A 16,478-nucleotide genomic window follows, 5' to 3' on the forward strand; every position below is an offset into this window, starting at 1 on the left:
CAGGGTTTTGTATAATGGGTGCTGAAGGGAGGGGCTTGGGGCTTTATACACATTTGCCCACCCCCTCCCACTGTCCAGAGGGGCAGCCTCCCTCCCAGAGACAGAGAGACTGAGGTCCCCACAAAGCCTGAAGCTGAGGAGGAGACACCTAACATCAGCAAGTGTGTCCCTGGACCCCTGAGGCCAGCCTCACACAGCTATTGGCCCAACGCTGTTCCTTTGGTTTTTATTTTTAGAACAAGTTAGTTAGTCTTGGGTTTCTTTCAGTTGCAGCTAAAGGAATTGTGATTACTTCATAGCTCCTCGAAGTGGTCAGGGGCCCTCTTTGCCCAAGTGACTGAGTACTGATGTGGCTCAGAGACTCCTGGAGCCGGGAAGGACAAAACTCCCGTCTACACAGGCACCCTACGCTTAGGCAGTGTGGGCAGGGCACCAGTTCAGGCCAGCCCTCTGTTACCCGAAGCTGCATGGAGACCTCTGGGGACCTTCTTCATTTCACCTGAATGCAGAGGTCGTGGGGAGCACTTTATGGCCCCTCTGAGGAAGCCCCGTCATAGGCTAACCTGTCTGGAGATGCTCAATCCACTCCCGTGGGTGGAGGGCAATGGAGTAGCACACTGGCCACCAGGTGTGACTACCCACTTCTGTCCTCCAGGTAGAAGCCCCGGGTCTAAGGGCTGGCTACGTCCGGAGGAGGCTGCGGTCAGCTCTGTCCTCTCCCTCCAGGCCTGTCTTCCTCCCCGGCTGAGCTGACAGCCCCTCCCCAGGACCAGCCTGTCCTGGGAAGAAATAAGATGGGAGCTGTGTGTTCTGAGCCCTGCCCGTGTGTGTGTGTGTGTGTGTGTGTGTGTGTGTGTGTGTGTGTGTGAGTGAAATGACCTGAGGTTGGGCATGAGGTGACCTCCCTCAAGACATGCTGGGCCGGGACGAAGTGAGAGAGTGGCATGGACATATATACACTACCAAATGTAAAATAGATAGCTAGTGGGAAGCAGCCGCACGGCACAGGGAGATCAGCTCCGTGCTTTGTGTCCACCTAGAGGGGTGGGATAGGGAGGGTGGGAGGGAGATGCAAGAGGGAGGGGATATGGGGATATATGTATACATATAGCTGATTCACTTTGTTATACAGCAGAAACTAACACACCATTGTAAAGCACTTATACTCCAATAAAGATGTTAAAAAAAAAAAAGACATGGTGGGCCTCTTCCTCTCTCAGGAGACCCTTCCCATCCTCACAGACAGAGCAGGGAACCCCCCTACCCCACCAAACCCCCGGAACCCAGGCTAAGTCTGGGACCCACCGTGACTCCAGCACGGCCACCACCAGCCCAACTTTCCACTGAGGAGCCACCTCAACTGGGGTTATTCCCATGGTCCCCCAAGTTCCCTGGAGTACTGACCACTCCAACTTCATTTGCATCCTCTACTCATCACCTCCAAACCTTTGTCCCTCTGGACCCCTGCTTGGAAGGCCTTTACTCTCGGCCTGCCTAAATCCTAGTCCCCCTTCAAGGCTTCACAAAAGAGCACCACCCCCTCCTGTGGGCATCCAGGCCTGTCCTGGGCATCCTATGTAGGCCTCAGTGCCCCCATCTCTGTACCTGCAAACACTTCTCACTGCCTGTCCTCTTCTCGAGGAAGCTTTTGCTGCCCTCTCTCCACATCTCAGACTCTTTCGGGCAACTGTTCATCATTCTCCCCAGACTACCTTGAGAGTTCCTTCAGGAATGAGTTGAGCGATGGGTGATTTTCACAAGGGCAGTTTTCTCCAGAATTCTATTTTGGATTTCCCAGACTGATTAAAAATTCCAAAAAATTTGAGGAACTGACAGAATTTGTGTATATATATCTAATATATCGGCAAAGAGACAACATGGAAAACTGAACAAAACTACTACTGTCTTATTTTCCATTGTTTCATAAAAACACATTTGAAGGCCAAAAAAGTAGGAAGGATGTAATTTCAGAGTAAAGAATTGTTCTTTAGGACTTCCCTGGTGGTCCGGTGGTTAAGACTCCGTGTTTCCACTGCAGGGGGCATGGGTTTGATCCCTGTTCGGGGAAGTTGTGTATGCCCCACGGTGCAGCCAAAAAGAAAAACTGGTTCTGTAAATACGTTTATCTTTATTTATTTTTTAAAATAAATGTATGTATTTATTTATTTATTTAGGCTGCTTTGGGTCTTCGTTGCTGCGCACGGGCTTTCTCTAGTTGCTGCGAGCGGGGGCTACTCTTCGTTGCGGTGCGCGGGCTTTTCATTGCGGTGGCTTCTCTTGTTGCGGAGCACGGGCTCTAGGTGCGCAGGCTTCAGTAGTTGTGGCTCACGGGCTCTAGAGCTCAGGCTCAGTAGTTGTGGCGCATGGGCTTAGTTGCTCCGCGGCATGTGAGATCTTCCCGGACCAGGGATGGAACCCGTGTCCCCTGCATTAGCAGGCGGATTCTTAACCACTGGGCCAGCAGGGAAGTCCCCTAAATGATAAACTCTTTAACAAAAAAAGTCCTTATTTTTTTCATTTTGCTGTAGACCAGTGAGAATATTGTCATGGAAACCAGCAGATAGATGCAGGAAAGAAGAAGGCACTGGAGGATGTCCGCCCAGCCAGGCGCTTCCTGCCCCTTTCTCCTCAGACAAGACTGGGCTGGCCAGGTTTGGGTCCCGGCCAAAGGGCAGAGCCAGGGCCATGCTCACAGGTCAGGTGGCTCAGTGACCACCCACCTCACCGGCCCTGGGGACCCTAGTGATCTGGCTCCCACCCCCTCACATAGCACAGGTGTCCTGGATTTGTGCTTGTGACCAGAGCCAGCTGGATTTGGGAAACAGGCCATTGGTACAGGAAGAAGAGGACTTGGAGTCAGGAGCGCGGGGTCCAGACCTGGCTCTGTTGAGTCACCTGGGGAAGTCCCTTCCTTCTCTGGGCCTCAGTTTCCTGACCTTAAAATGAAGGCTCTATCAACTAGACTTCAACAAAATTTTTTTTAAAAAGGAAAAAAAATGAAGGTTTTGAACTAGTCTCTGAGGCTAATGTAGCCCCTTGTCCTTAAAAAAAAGAGTATTTTGCATAGAATTTAGAAGTTCAGGGGCCCACCACCCACTCAGGGCCTTCAATAAACCTCCACGGGGCCCCTGGTCCTCAGATCAAGAATCTCAACCTGCCAATCCTGACACACAGCCATTGGCCTCTTGCCCCACACCTGCCCCTTTCCTGAGCAGTCTTAGACACTATTTACCAATTATCTACCCCTCACAAATACCGCAAGGAAGTATGTAACTCTGCACAAAGAATTATTATCCCCTGGGGTTCCTCTCCAGTTCACAATGAGCTTTGCAGATGGAAAACTAATGATGATAGAAATCCCTTTAGGGGACAAAGCCTTCTGGCCACCCACAGCAGTGGCGGGGGAGGGGCAGTGGAAGAGCTTGGGCTCAGGAGCTAGAATGCCCTGGGTTTATATCTGGCTCTGCGACTTACTTGTGTTATTTGGGCAAGTTATTTTACCTTGAGCCTTCAGGTTCCTCAGCTGTAAAATGGACAGCAGAAACGATAGTATGCACTAAATATTCCCGGACTTGAATTTCCCAGCTTCCCTTGCAGAAGGTTGAAGTCACATGACTAGTTGCAGCCAATGGTCTCTGAGTGGAAGAGGCATGTGTCAGGCTTGGCTGAGGCATTTAGGGATCCATGTGCTTTCCCCATCTCTCTCTCCCATCTTCCATAAGGACCTTGGAGGCCACTCTTCCAGACGGTGAGGCTATGAGATGGGAGAAAGGTCTCCTGCCCCGCATCAAAATTTACATGACCGGTAAATAAAGCATTATTGTACCAAGCCACTGAAATTTCAAGAGTTCTCTGTTGTGACAGCCTGTGTTAATTACCCTAATACAGGGAGGGCTAACAGAGCTCATGGACACAAAACCCTCTGAGCTCAGTGGGAGCTGTTATCTTAGAGAAAAGACCTAAGCCCCCTATATCAGTCAGCTCATGCTGCCGTAAGAAAACACCATAGGCTGGGTGGCCTAAACGACACAAATTTACCTCTCACACTTCTGGAGGCTGGAAATCCAACATAAGGGTGCCAGCATGGTCTGGTTCTGGTGAGAACCCTTTTTCTGGCTTGCAGACAGCTGCCTTCTCTCTGTGTCCTTACATGGCAGAGAGGAAGAGAAGGCAAGCTCTCTGGTGTCCCTTCTCATGATGGTGCTAATCCCATCATGAGGGGACCCTCCTGACTTCATCTAAACCTAATCACCTCCCAAAGGCCTCATCTCCAAATCTCATCTCACTGGGGGATCTGGCATCAACATATGAATTTGGGGAAGGGGGGAAACAATTCAGTCTATAGCACCCCCTTCAAGTCAGGGCCCCTCAGATCTTTTCTTATGAGCAAAAATTTTTTTTTTTTATTGGAGTATAGTTGCTTTACAATGTAGTATTAGTTTCTGCTCTACAGCAAAGTGCATCAGTTATACGTATACATATATCCCCTCCTTTTTGGATTTCCTTCCCATTTAGGTCACCACAGAGCATTGAGTAGAGTTCCCTGTGCTATACAGTAGGTTCTCATTAGTTATCTATTTTATATATAGTAGTGTATATATGTCAATCCCAATCTCCCAATTCATCCCTGCCCCCCACTTTCCCCCCTTGGTGTCCATATGTTTGTTCTCTACATCTGTGTCTCTGCTTTGCAAATAGGTTCATCTGTACTATTTTTCTAGATTCCAAATATATGCATTAATATACGATATTTGTTTTTCTCTTTCTGACTTACTTCACTCTGCATGACAGTCTCTCAACAATAAATGCTGGAGAGGGTGTGGAGAAAAAGGAACCCTCTTACACTGTTGGTGGAAATGTAAATTGGGCAGCCACTGTGGAAAACAGTATGGAGGTTCCTTAAAAAACTAAAAACATACGACCCAGCACTCCTGGGCATATACCTGGAGAAAACCATAATTCAAAAAGACACATGCACCCCAATGTTCACAGCAGCACTATTTACAATAGCCAGGACATGGAAGCAACCTAAATGTCCATCAACAGAGGTATGGATAAAGAAGATGTGGTACACATATACAATGGAATATTAGCCATAAGAAGAAATGAAATTGTGTCATTTGCAGAGACGTGGATGGACCTAGAGACTGTCATACAGAGTGATCTTACTAGCAAAATTTTAAAAGCAGAAGCAGCCAAGGGTGGGGTGAGATGGGAGTTTCATCCAGAGGGAAATGGTGTGGAAGGCCTGCCTCCCCCAGTTCCACTGAGGGCTACCTGCAGCTCTCCCTGAACCCTCTTCCTTCCCAGTCTTCCTCTCCTCGCCCCCTCCATCTTGCCCCCATACTAAGGTGGGTGAATTACATACAATTTACAAATTCTTTGACAGTTAATTGACTCCTTAAAACTGGAAGACGTCTAGGTCTTAGAGGTCATCTTGTCTTGCCTCCTGGCTGTTTGTTTGTTTTTTTTTTTTTGGCCGCAGCCCAAGGCTTGTGGGATTTCAGTTCTCCCACCAGGGATTGAACCCAGCGGTCCCGAGTTCTAACCACTGGACCACAGGGAATTCCCATTGCCTCCTGATTCTTACAGAGGACGTGTCTGGGCCTGTGAGGGTGTGAAAAACATCAGAGGGCGGGGCTGGCTTGTCCAAAAGATCAGGGTGGGTGGGGTGGTGGGCAATTCGGTGCAGCAAGGGCAGAGAGAGAGTCAGAACATCAAGAAGCAAGCTGTTTCATATCAGCATATACATTTTGCATAATTTTTCAAAATAAAGTTTTAGTTTACAGTTTTAAGTTTTAATTTGCAAGTAATACATACGGACGGCCCTAGGGCCCCTAAAATCGATCATCTGGCCTGTCCACGCCTGAGTCAGGTCTCATAGGAGCGCCTTTCCTAATTATCATCCTTTGCCGGGGCCTGGGAGCCTCCTGGGCGCTAGAAAGGGTTTCTGCTGGTTTGGGCCTCCGCTCTGGAGTGGCCTGTGACCATTAACTCCCTCACCCTCCGCCCCCAGCCCAGGGCGGGCGCTGCGGGCGCCGGGTCACGTGGCAGCGGGAGGGATTATCCCCGCGGCCTCTCGGAGCCCGGCGGGACTTCTGCTTCCCAAGCGCATGGCCGCGGCCCTCGCGATACTCGCGGCGATGCTGCTCCCCTGCTGGGGCGCGTTCCCGCAGTTTAAAAGGGGGTCTACAAAGGTGAGCCAGGAGAGCTTTTGGAACCTTCCACTCTAGCAGAGGGCGGTGGCCGAGGTATCATCGTCTAGCCAGAAGGTGCCAGGTGGGTTTTGAGAGATAAGAGGGGGATGGGGGGGAACCACCCCATATTGGCGATTTCTTTTCAGGCTGGAAGCTTGATGGGTTCCCAAAGGACTTCAAAGCCCTGCTTCACCTCCCTGGTGGCTCTGGAGGGGAAAGAAAGTGGCCTTATAACCAGCACCATCCCCTCCCTCCCAACACCCGCTCCCGGGCACTCGGTCCTGCCTCCCCCACCCCCTTACCTACCTGCTCTAAGCGTCTACCCCTCTCCCTGACGTTCTAGGCACGACCCTTTCCTTCCCCATCTTTCTCTCCACCCCATTCTCTGCCCATGCCCCACTAAAGTGTGATCTGGGAGTATATTCTCCCCCCAACAAAGGTCACCCTTTGGGACCCACAGAGCTGAGGGAGGCCCCCAGGAGAGGAGAAGCAGAGGGAAAAGTACTAAACTGCCACCCTTCCTCTCCCCCTGCTCCTCTGAGTACTGCTGGAGGGGTGCAGGGGGGGGGGGTGGGAGGTGGGGCGACCATCTCAGGGCTTCTCTTTCTGGACCCCTGGGGCTTTGGCAATGTCAGGGACCCCCTGACCCCTACACACACACGCTGCCACAGAGCTGGTGACTTAGGGCGTGTCCCCACAGACGAACGGGGCTAGGTGCTCCCACCACTCGGAGTGCTACAGTGACTGCTGTCTCATCAACTTGGACCACGGTGGTGCCTTCTGTGTCCCTAGGGCCAGAATAACCATGATGTGCTTGCCCCAGGTGAGACTCGGGTGGGGCAGCCCCTTCTGGTATGTAGGGTGGGGATGGGTTAAAAAACCCATGTGGCTGCACCTGCTTTTTTCACCCTTTCCTTGGGGCAGCCTTTTCCCCTTCTCCACCTGGCAAACTCCTAATCGTCCTGCAATACAACTCCAGCCACCTCCTCTGAGAAGACTTCCCTCCTTGGAGCTCCGACACCCTTGGGACCCAGACCCTCAGCAGAGCATGTATCTCCCTGACTTGCCTGCCTTCTGTCTGCCTCCGCCACTGGGCAGAGCTCTGCAAGGGAAGGATTAAGGCATATTCACTTTTGAACCCCTATCCCCCCAGCTTAGTGCCTGCACATAGCAGTGCTCAACAAATGTTTGTTGCATGAATGAATATCTCTACCCTAACATCACTGCAGCAGAGCGGGTGGGAAAAGACCTCCCAACCCATCCCTACCTCCCTGCCGCAATGACCTAATTTCTTGAGCGGAGCTGCCACGGCAGGCCCACAGTTTTGGTATTGGACCTGAGTTTAAACCCTGGCTTTTCCAGCCGCCGTCTTTGTGACCTCAGACAGATCACTTCTGCTCTCTGAGCCTTAGTTTCGTCATCTGAAAAATGGGGTTAAAGTACCCACCCCACCAGGTTGTTGGGAAGAGTGTATGGTCATGGCAGTGACAGTGCTCAATGGAGCATGGCTGTTATTAGCTGGTGGAAATGCAGGGAGCAGAATGCATTGTACATCTTGTTCTTGCTTGCCTTCTCTCTGGCCCTGGGCCCAAATCTTTCTACGGGGGATGGGCTCAGCCTCCATCTCCCTGTCTGCGGAGCTGCCATTGCCAAGGGAGCCAGTCCAGCCGCTCCTGTGGCCTAAGTCTACAGCTGGAGTGGCCAGAGGATCTTTTCATCATGGGCACTTGATCTACTTTATTTTGTCTAATCCTCAAAATAACAAATGGGGTTACTATTATTAACCCCATTTGACGGATGCAGAAACTAAGACAAAGAAGCCTAAGGTCACAAAGTTATCAGCTGTAGAGCTGACAGAGCTCACGTCTGTCTCACTCCATCACCTGTGCTGTTGCTCCTGCTCCCCAAGGAGTTTAAACCCCCTTCTTCCCTGCACCTTGGTAACTCTCAACTCTCTTACCCGTTTTCCGCAGACCAAGGGCGCCATCAACATCATATGCCCCTGCCAAGTAGGCTTAAGTTGCATACACAAGGACCCAGTCTGTACCCGCCGGTGCCATTTGATTTAGAGGAGGATGCAGGCTGGTCAATGCCAGCCCTCCTTCCCTCTTCTCCTTGGGGGGGCCCCATCTTGCTCAAAAGACATTAAAGTCACTTCCTGGCTCTGGCTTCTGTCTGCACTTCCTGGGAGAGGGAACTGGATAGGGATTGCTCCAGTCTGGGGGTAGCTGAAAGGGGAGACGGGAGGCATGATAGAGCTTCCCATGGGGTTTGGCCCTGTCTGGAGGCCTGGTGGCCTCAGGGCGGATCTGCGGGAGGGAACTGGGGGGGTGGGGGGTGAGAGGAGGCTGCATCCAGGAAGGGCCAAGCCTTGGGAAGGAGGGCTATGTGGGAGGGGCATGGTTGAGGAATGTGCCTCGAGAGAGTATGTTGAGGTGCTCATGGATGGGTATGTGGTAGGGGGGACTGAGAGGGGGATCTGAATGCTTTTCAAGGGAAACATGAGGGTGGAGATCATTGAGAGGTGTTTATGAGAATGCTTGTGAAGCATAAATGCAAAAATGTCCATGCCTGTGGTGGGAAAGTGACCTGGTGCATTGATCGCTCCACGCTCTCGAATATCATCAGTTCCATTTTATGGATAAAGAAACTAGCTCACACAACTCAATAACAAAAAAGCAAACAACCCAGTCAAAAAATGGGCAGAACACCTAAATAGGCATTTCTCCAAAGAAGACATACAGATGGCCAGTAGGCACATGAAAAGATGCTCAATATCGCGAATTATTAGAGAAATGCAAATCAAAACTATAATGAGGTACCACCTCACACCGGTCAGAATGGCCATCATTAAAAAGTCTACAAATAACAAATGCTGCAGAGGGTGTGGAGAAAAGGGAACCCTCCTACACTGTTGGTGGGAATGTAAATTGGTGCAGCCACTATGGAAAACAGTATGGAGGTTCCTCAAAAAACTAAAAGTAGAGTTGCCATATGATCCTGCAATCCCACTCCTGGGCATTTATCTAGAGAAAACTATAGTTTGAAAAGATACATGCTGTTCACTGCAGCACTATTTACAATAGCCAAGACATGGAAAAAACCTAAATATCCATGGACAGATGAATGGATAAAGAAGATGTAGTACATATATACAATGGAATACTACTCAGCCATAAAAAGAATGAAGTAATGCCATTTGCAGCAACGTGGATGGACCTAGAGATTATCATACTAAGCAAAGTAAGTCAGAAAGAGAAAGACAAATACCATATGATATCACTTATATGTGAAATCTAAAATACAACACAAATGAACTTATCTGTGAAACAGAAACAGATCCACAGACATAGAGAACAGACTTGTGGTTGCCAAGGGGGAATGGTGGGTAAGGGATGGATTGGGATTTGGGGATAAGCAGATGCAAACTGTTATATATAGAATGGATAAACAACAAGGTCCTACTGTATAGCACAAGGAACTATAATCAATATCCTGTGATAAAACATAATGGAAAAGAATATGAAAAAAGAATGTATATATATGTATAACTGCATCACTTTGCTGTATGGTAGAAATTAACATTGTAAATCAACTATACGTCAATGAAATACATTTAAAAAAAATAAAGATAAAGAAACTGAGGCTCAGAAAGCTACATGACTTGCCCAAGGTCTCACCATGGGTTATCACCATGGGGTATTTTCTGCTGCAGTTATCCAAAAAACCAACCCAAACTGGTCTAGATGCTGAGGGAATTCATTGGCGGTCGGAACTAGAAGTGCAGTAGCAGGCTGTCCTCAGGTGTGGCTGAATCCAGTAGCTCCATGGCCCTCAGGCTGGATTCCTTGCCAGTAGCTGCAAAAGTTCCAGGTGTCACATAATAATAACAGCTAAGATTTATTGAGCACTTATTATGTTCCAGACACTGAGCAAAGTGCTTTTGTATCTGTATCAACTCCTCTTATTCTCACAACAAAGTTATAGTAGGTACTATAAATACCCCTATTTTACAAATAGGGTATTGAGGCTCAAAGTACCCTTCTCAAAGGTTCAGAGTAGGAGTGAGGCTGGGATTTGAATCCAGGCTGTCTTGCTCCACAGGGCAGGCTCTTAACCACAAAACCACCTCACATATGCAAATCATGCCTCCCAGAGAAAGGAAACATCTGTCTCAAAATTCTCAGCAAACATGCTAAGATTGATTCTGATTGGATTTGCTTGGTCTGCATGCTCAACCCTGAACCAATCATTGTGATGGAATTAGCCGATTGACTTAGCCTGGCTTATGTGCAAGGGTGCAAAGGTGGAGTCAGCCTCTCTGGGACTATTCCGATGGGGGTGGGTGCAGGTTTTACCTGGTGTCTCCCCGGCCAAGAGGTCACCAACACAGTCAGGACTCAGAACACCATCGCCTTTCCTGGCCAGATCCTGATGAAGATGCATGGCCTCAGCTCTGATGTCTGGACCCCCTCTCCTGGGTCAGACTGGAACACTGAGACTCTACACTGAGACTGGAACACTGAGACTCTACCCCCAGTCCAGTCTGTCCTGGGGGTCACCTTGCCCTGGACCCACCCATCACTCCTCATTTGACATAACCACAGTGTAACTCAGAGATCCTTTGCCTCACGCAGAAATCAGAAATTGCTTTTTCTCCTATCTCATTATATCTCAATCATTTCCCTCATGTCACCAAAGTGCTTTTTAAAACAGTAATGACTGCCTGATTTTATTATATACGTGGACTCATATTTACTTAACTATGTCCCTATGAGTAGACAGTAAGATCATTTCCAAGTCCAAACCATCTATGTTCTTTAGGATACAACTTTACAGTTGCAGAAGCAAAAACCTACCCTAATGATGGCTTAAGCAAGGTAGATGCTTTCTCTCTCATCTGGTAGTTGGGGGAGGCTGGCTGGAGGCTCATGCTGGGTGAGATTGTCCACGCCACCACCTCCTTCCACCCTCTTGCTCAGCCATCTGCTGCTCTGTTTCCTTTTCTCTTTTTTTCCCTTTAATTTTTTACAACACGGCACACACAGAAACATCATATGTGTATAGCACCTTGGGGTAAGAGTAGAAGGGCCTTGGGGCCTTAAAGAGGCTCTCCTGAGGGCAGAAGGCATCCACATTTCCAGACACACTAGTCAGGAAGCTCTGCCCCAGGATGTCAAAGATGATGCATCACCATAACTGCTGTGTCCACATTCCAGTTAGAAGAAAGGGGGTAGAGGGACAGCAAGTAGCTCAGTCTTCCTAAAAGGGCATGACCAAGAGGCCACAGGAATTGTTTTCACTTACATCTGATTGGGCAAAATTTAGTCACATGGCTGCAGATAGCTGCAAGGGAGACTGGGAAGTGTAGTTTTCATGTGGGCATCTGTGTGCCCAGCTAAAGCTTGGAGGGTTCTATCATTAAAGGACAAAAGGAGAATGTATAGTGGGAGCAATTCACTGCCACAAAACCTTTTATTATTATTTTAACAAGCCAGGGGAACTTGGATCCCAGGACCTAGAGCTAACGATGTACTGGTAAGGCAGCTCGAATCGGGTAGTTTGTTTTGTTGTTGTTGATTTGTATGAGTTCTTTTTTTTTTTAATTTTTACTGGAGTATAGTTGATTTAAAATGTTGTGTTAGTTTCAGGTGTACAGCAAAGTGAATCAGTTATACATATACATATACATATATCCACTCTGTTTTAGATTCTTTTCCCATGCAGGCTATTACAGAGTATTGAGTAGAGTTCCCTGTGCTGTACAGTAGGTCCTTATTAGTTTATATGAATTCTTTATATATCTTGGGCATTAACACCTTATTGGATATATCATTTGCATTATCTTCTCCTATTTGTTTATTTTTGCTTTTGTTTCCCTTTGCCTGAGGAATCACATCTAGAAATATGCAGCTAAGAGCGATGCAAAGACTTGCCTATGCTTAGGTAGGAAGACTCCCATTTTTTTTTTCCTTTTTTTTTGCCATGCCAGGCATCTTGCAGTATCTTAGTTCCCCAACCCGGGATGGAACCCGTGCCCCCTGCAGTGGAAGCTCAGAGCCCTAACCGTTGAACCGCCAGGGAATTCCCAAGGAAGACTCCATTTTTGACGATTGGCCAATGACAGCTTTCAAGCTCTCACTCCCTTTTTGCCCCACATCTAGGCCAGCCGATAAAAGCACCTGCTTCCTCCCTTGGTGCTGGTGGGAGGTGCAAACCACACAAACCCCAGCCTGCTCAGGAAACCCTCACCCTGGCCCCATCTCCTAGCCGCAGTAAAAGTCAAAGCCACCCGCCCCTTCATCCTTGCCACTCACACCTCCTTGCATCTGCGCTGCTGTCCCCAGAAAGTTCCATTATTCGAGTAATAAACATTTCCATATTGTCTGGGTACGTGTGGCATCACCCATTCCAACATCCAAACCAGTTTTGGGTAGGGGGTGATTTCAGCCTCTGTGAGGCACCCAGAAAACCTGTGAGTTCTCCAGTTCTCTTTCCCTGCGATGGCTGGGTGACAAGGTGAGGATATATTGCTGGGAGGTGCCTGGATTGCTAAGTCACCACAGGGAGGACAGTGGCCCCGGAGAGTGTCCTGACTCACAGCAAGAAATCCACTTGTGTTGTGTTAAGCCTCTGTGATTCCTGGACGGTTTGTTCCCACAGCATTTCCTTACCTACTGTGACTAATATGTGTAAAAATGTCTCTTGCTGCTCTGCCCGCAGCATTATCACCCGCTCCCACGCCCAAGACTTAGGCACTTTGTTCTGATTATCCGCTGCCACAACCCACTCACCATTTGTGTTTTGTGCGTCCTGGGCTTGTAATTCTCGTGCTCGCCAAGAAGGCCTACAGAAACGCGTTTTGGCGCACTGCATTTTCTCAAAGAGAGGGAGTTACTGAAATTCTAATTGAAAGCCTATGGAGGAAGGGAGTGGAAAGATGAAAACCAGAGTCTAATCTTCTGTTACTTGATAGCTTTGTGACTTTGGGGAGGTTTGGCAGCTTCTCTGGGCCTTAGTCACCTCATCTGCAAAACAAATATTCACAATGCTGTTGTTACCAATAATACACAATTGGATTGGATGAGAGAGTCATCTGAGATCCTTCTAACTGAGGACTTCTAACCGTAAAGATAATAACAGCTTCCATTTATTGGGTGCCTACTCCATGCAGAGCAAAATATCTACTATTTAATTTAAGCATTGCATCATCCCTGTGATGTACTGTTATTATGCCCCATCTTGCAGAAGGGGAAACTGAGGCTCAAAGAGGTTAAGAAGGCTGCCCAAGATCACACAGCCAGTAGGCAGCAGAGCTGGGATTGAACCCAGATCTCGCCGGTGCCAGAGCCCAAGCACACAGACTAGATATTCTGCCGGCAGCAAGATGAGCACAGCAAATGGTCCAGGAAGTAGCAGCGGTTCTTGGGAAACATCAGCTTTATCCCCATTGCTTGCTCCTCTGTCCCTTTGGTCTGGGAACTGGCACTGCGGGCATCTCCCTGTCAACCCCAGGACTGGGCAATCACACCTCATTACCTACCCGCCAGGCCTCAGTCGCATGGCACTCACATTGCAGATGCAGGGTATTTAGCTGGACCTTAGAGGCACGGCCACCACCTCTGGTCCATGATGTGGCGGCAGCTCCTGGTCCTCTTCTTCCTCCTCTCTTTTTCCTTGCTCCTCACTGTGGGCTCATTTTTCCAGGGAGAAGTCAAAAGTTTGGTAAGGAACGTAGAGGGCACACCATCTGCCACCATCCTAAGACTTTGTTTGGGGAGGGTGGGCGGGCACAGAGGCTCATGTGGGTGAAAGCTGGAAGTGGGGGGCAGCAGGGAGTGCTGGGTGGAGGATGTTTGGGGGGACAAAGAAAGCGCACCGGAGTCATGGGAGCCGTGCCGGGGTGCTGCCGGGTGCTCTCACTGCAGAGGTGAACACAACACAGCACTCCCATCCCAGGCTCGCTTGCATCTGGTAAGAGAGACAGACATTCATTCCTCCACACGTTTTATTGAGCACCTACTATATGTAAGTGATTTTTCTAGGTGCTAGTGATGGGGCTGTGAACAAGACACAAAAATCCTTGCCCTGGGAGAGCTGACATTCTATTGTAGGAGGCAAATAAGTAAAATATTAATGTAATTCCAGGTGATCAACACCTGAGGACAAAGGAAATAAGGAAGGGGCTTCAGGAGTTGTGGTGTGAGGAGAGGGTGCTCAGGGAAGACCTTACCGACAATGGGAAATTTAAGCAAAGACCTAAAGGGTGTGAGGTCTTTCCTAAAGGGAGCCAGGCAGGCAGTGGAAAGAGCAGTCCAGGTGGAGTAACAGGGCAAAGGTCTAGAGGCGGGACCTTGCCTGGCATATTCAAGGAATAGAAAAGAGGAGCGAGAGAGAATGGAAATAATAGGAGATGAGGTCAGAGAGATCAAAGGAACATTACAATATTCTCCTTTGTTCAGCAGTTTTGCATTCAGCGCCCACTGTGTGTGAGGACTTTAGTCCTAGCATCTAAGAAATACAGCAGTGAACAAGAGAGCAAAAATCCCTGCCCTCCTGGAGTTGAGGGGGAGATAGAAAAATTTAAAAACAAGATGAAGAAGATAATTTCAGAGAGTCAGATGTGTTGCGAACATGGTAAACCCAGGTGATGGGACTGCTGTGGCTGGGTGTCCAGGAAGGCCGCAGCCGGGACCAGAGAGGGAAGCAGGCAGGCGGAGCTCACGGGGCCTGGCGTGCTGAGCAGGGCAGGCATTCGTTGGTTTTGTTCCCAGCTGTATCTCCAGGGCCTGGACACAGTAGGTGCTCAGTATTTGCTTGTTGAAAGACTACTGAAAATGTCTGATGGAGGGATGATGGGTGACGTCATAAGCTCCAGCACTGGGGGCCGTTGGTGTGTGAGTGTGTGTGTGTTTGGGGGGGGGGTGTAGGTGACAATCAAGCTCAGCTGAAAGGGTAAGTCAGAGTTTGCAGGAGAGCAGCTTGTGCAGTGGCAGACAGGAAGGTCTGGCTCACCCTCGTGTGTACCAGAGGAGAGGTAACCTATTTTGGGGACACTAAAGGCAAACCTTCCAAAACTGTTTAGTTCCCTCTAGGCACAAGTCAGGTCCTGCGGGTGCCTTCTGTCCCCCGCCCCCAGCCGCAGAGATGCCCCGGGGCCCCGTCCAGAGACTGCCCAGCCCGGAGGGTGGAGTGGGCTGTGAGGGCGCCGTGTGGGAGAAGGAGGCAGGCGGGGGCCCGCGGTGGAGTCTTCTCCCCGCAGGACACTGGGGAGATTTGCTTTCCGGGGCAAGTGCACAAGTGGATGCTGCCGCCGGGCGGCAGAGAACTGCGAGTCGCACAGCTCCTTAAAGGGGTCTGAGGGCGGCACGTGTCACACGGAGGTGGGTGTCGGTGCCCGGGGGAGCTGAGGGGGAGGGACCCATGGAAGGTGGAGCCTGGGCACACCCAGAGGCCAGGGAAGGCCGGGGGGGGGGGGGGCGGGGAGGGGGCGGAAATGACCCGGGAATTCTCTGCTGGGGAAGCCTTTGGACAGACCCAAGGTGGGTCCCCACTCCAGGGGCTTGGAATCCTGGATCGGGGGGCATGGGGCATGGCGATGCTTCTTTCTCTAATATGAGTTCCCTTTCTTCAGGGGTCATCTTAGCAAACCCTGAAAGTAGCACTGTAAATGGGCAGTTAGGTCTGGCCCTCACCCTTTCTACCTCTGCCTTAACCACTGTCCTCCCAAGCCCCAGGAGTTCTGCTGTGGCCTCCTGGGGGGAGGTGGGCTGAGGCAGCCTCTGAACTGAGTGTGCAGGAGAGGGGAGTTGACTTACCTATGAAAGGATTTAAGGAGCTGAGATGGGGCTCCCTCTCAGTGTTCATCCACTTAGGACTGGCAGATGGGTTAACAAGGGAAAGGTGATGCCAGGGATGGAGTGAAGAGAAAACTTAGCAACACTAGGGGTCAGCCTGGAGGAGGTGACCAGAGACTCTGAGCAGCTGGGTGTGGAGGTCTTTATGCCCAGGCTCCTCTGTTGTGCACAAGCAGATGGGCCCCAGAGCTGGGCTGTGGTGAAAGTGGGGGCTGGCCCTCGGGGCTGAGGGCAGAGCAACCCCAAGGTCGGGGTCAAAGTCTCGCCTTTCCCAGACGTTCCTCGGCCTGTATAACAAATGTCCCTGCCAGCAGGGCCTGACTTGTATATTTCCGAAGAATGAGAAATCGTTTAAAATCATCTACGGCCATTGTAAGAAAATTGAAAAAAAAGAAGCCAGCTAAGAAAACTTTCTTTTAATGAT

General features: G+C 49.7%; 2 protein-coding genes across 2 annotated transcripts; both read left to right on the forward strand.

The window, feature by feature from the left end:
- Positions 1-4,000: 4,000 nt before the first annotated feature.
- On the forward strand, positions 4,001-8,266 carry CLPSL2 (colipase like 2; the record flags this gene model as incomplete). The annotated part of the gene is made up of 3 exons (XM_082345174.1): positions 4,001-6,197; positions 6,898-7,020; positions 8,171-8,266. The coding sequence occupies exons 1-3, from the start codon at positions 6,114-6,116 to the stop codon at positions 8,264-8,266; spliced, it is 303 nt and encodes a 100-aa protein (XP_082201300.1). The 5' UTR covers positions 4,001-6,113.
- Positions 8,267-13,802: 5,536 nt separating this feature from the next.
- Positions 13,803-16,477, forward strand: CLPSL1 (colipase like 1). The gene is given in 4 exon segments (XM_082347254.1): positions 13,803-13,922; positions 15,337-15,485; positions 15,487-15,580; positions 16,330-16,477. Coding segments are annotated over 4 exon segments (468 nt in total). The 5' UTR covers positions 13,803-13,826; the 3' UTR covers positions 16,459-16,477.
- The last annotated feature ends 1 nt before the right edge of the window (position 16,478 follows it).

Source organism: Balaenoptera borealis (assembly GCF_965194805.1).
Source record: "Balaenoptera borealis genome assembly, chromosome: 12".
Taxonomy (NCBI): domain Eukaryota; kingdom Metazoa; phylum Chordata; class Mammalia; order Artiodactyla; family Balaenopteridae; genus Balaenoptera; species Balaenoptera borealis.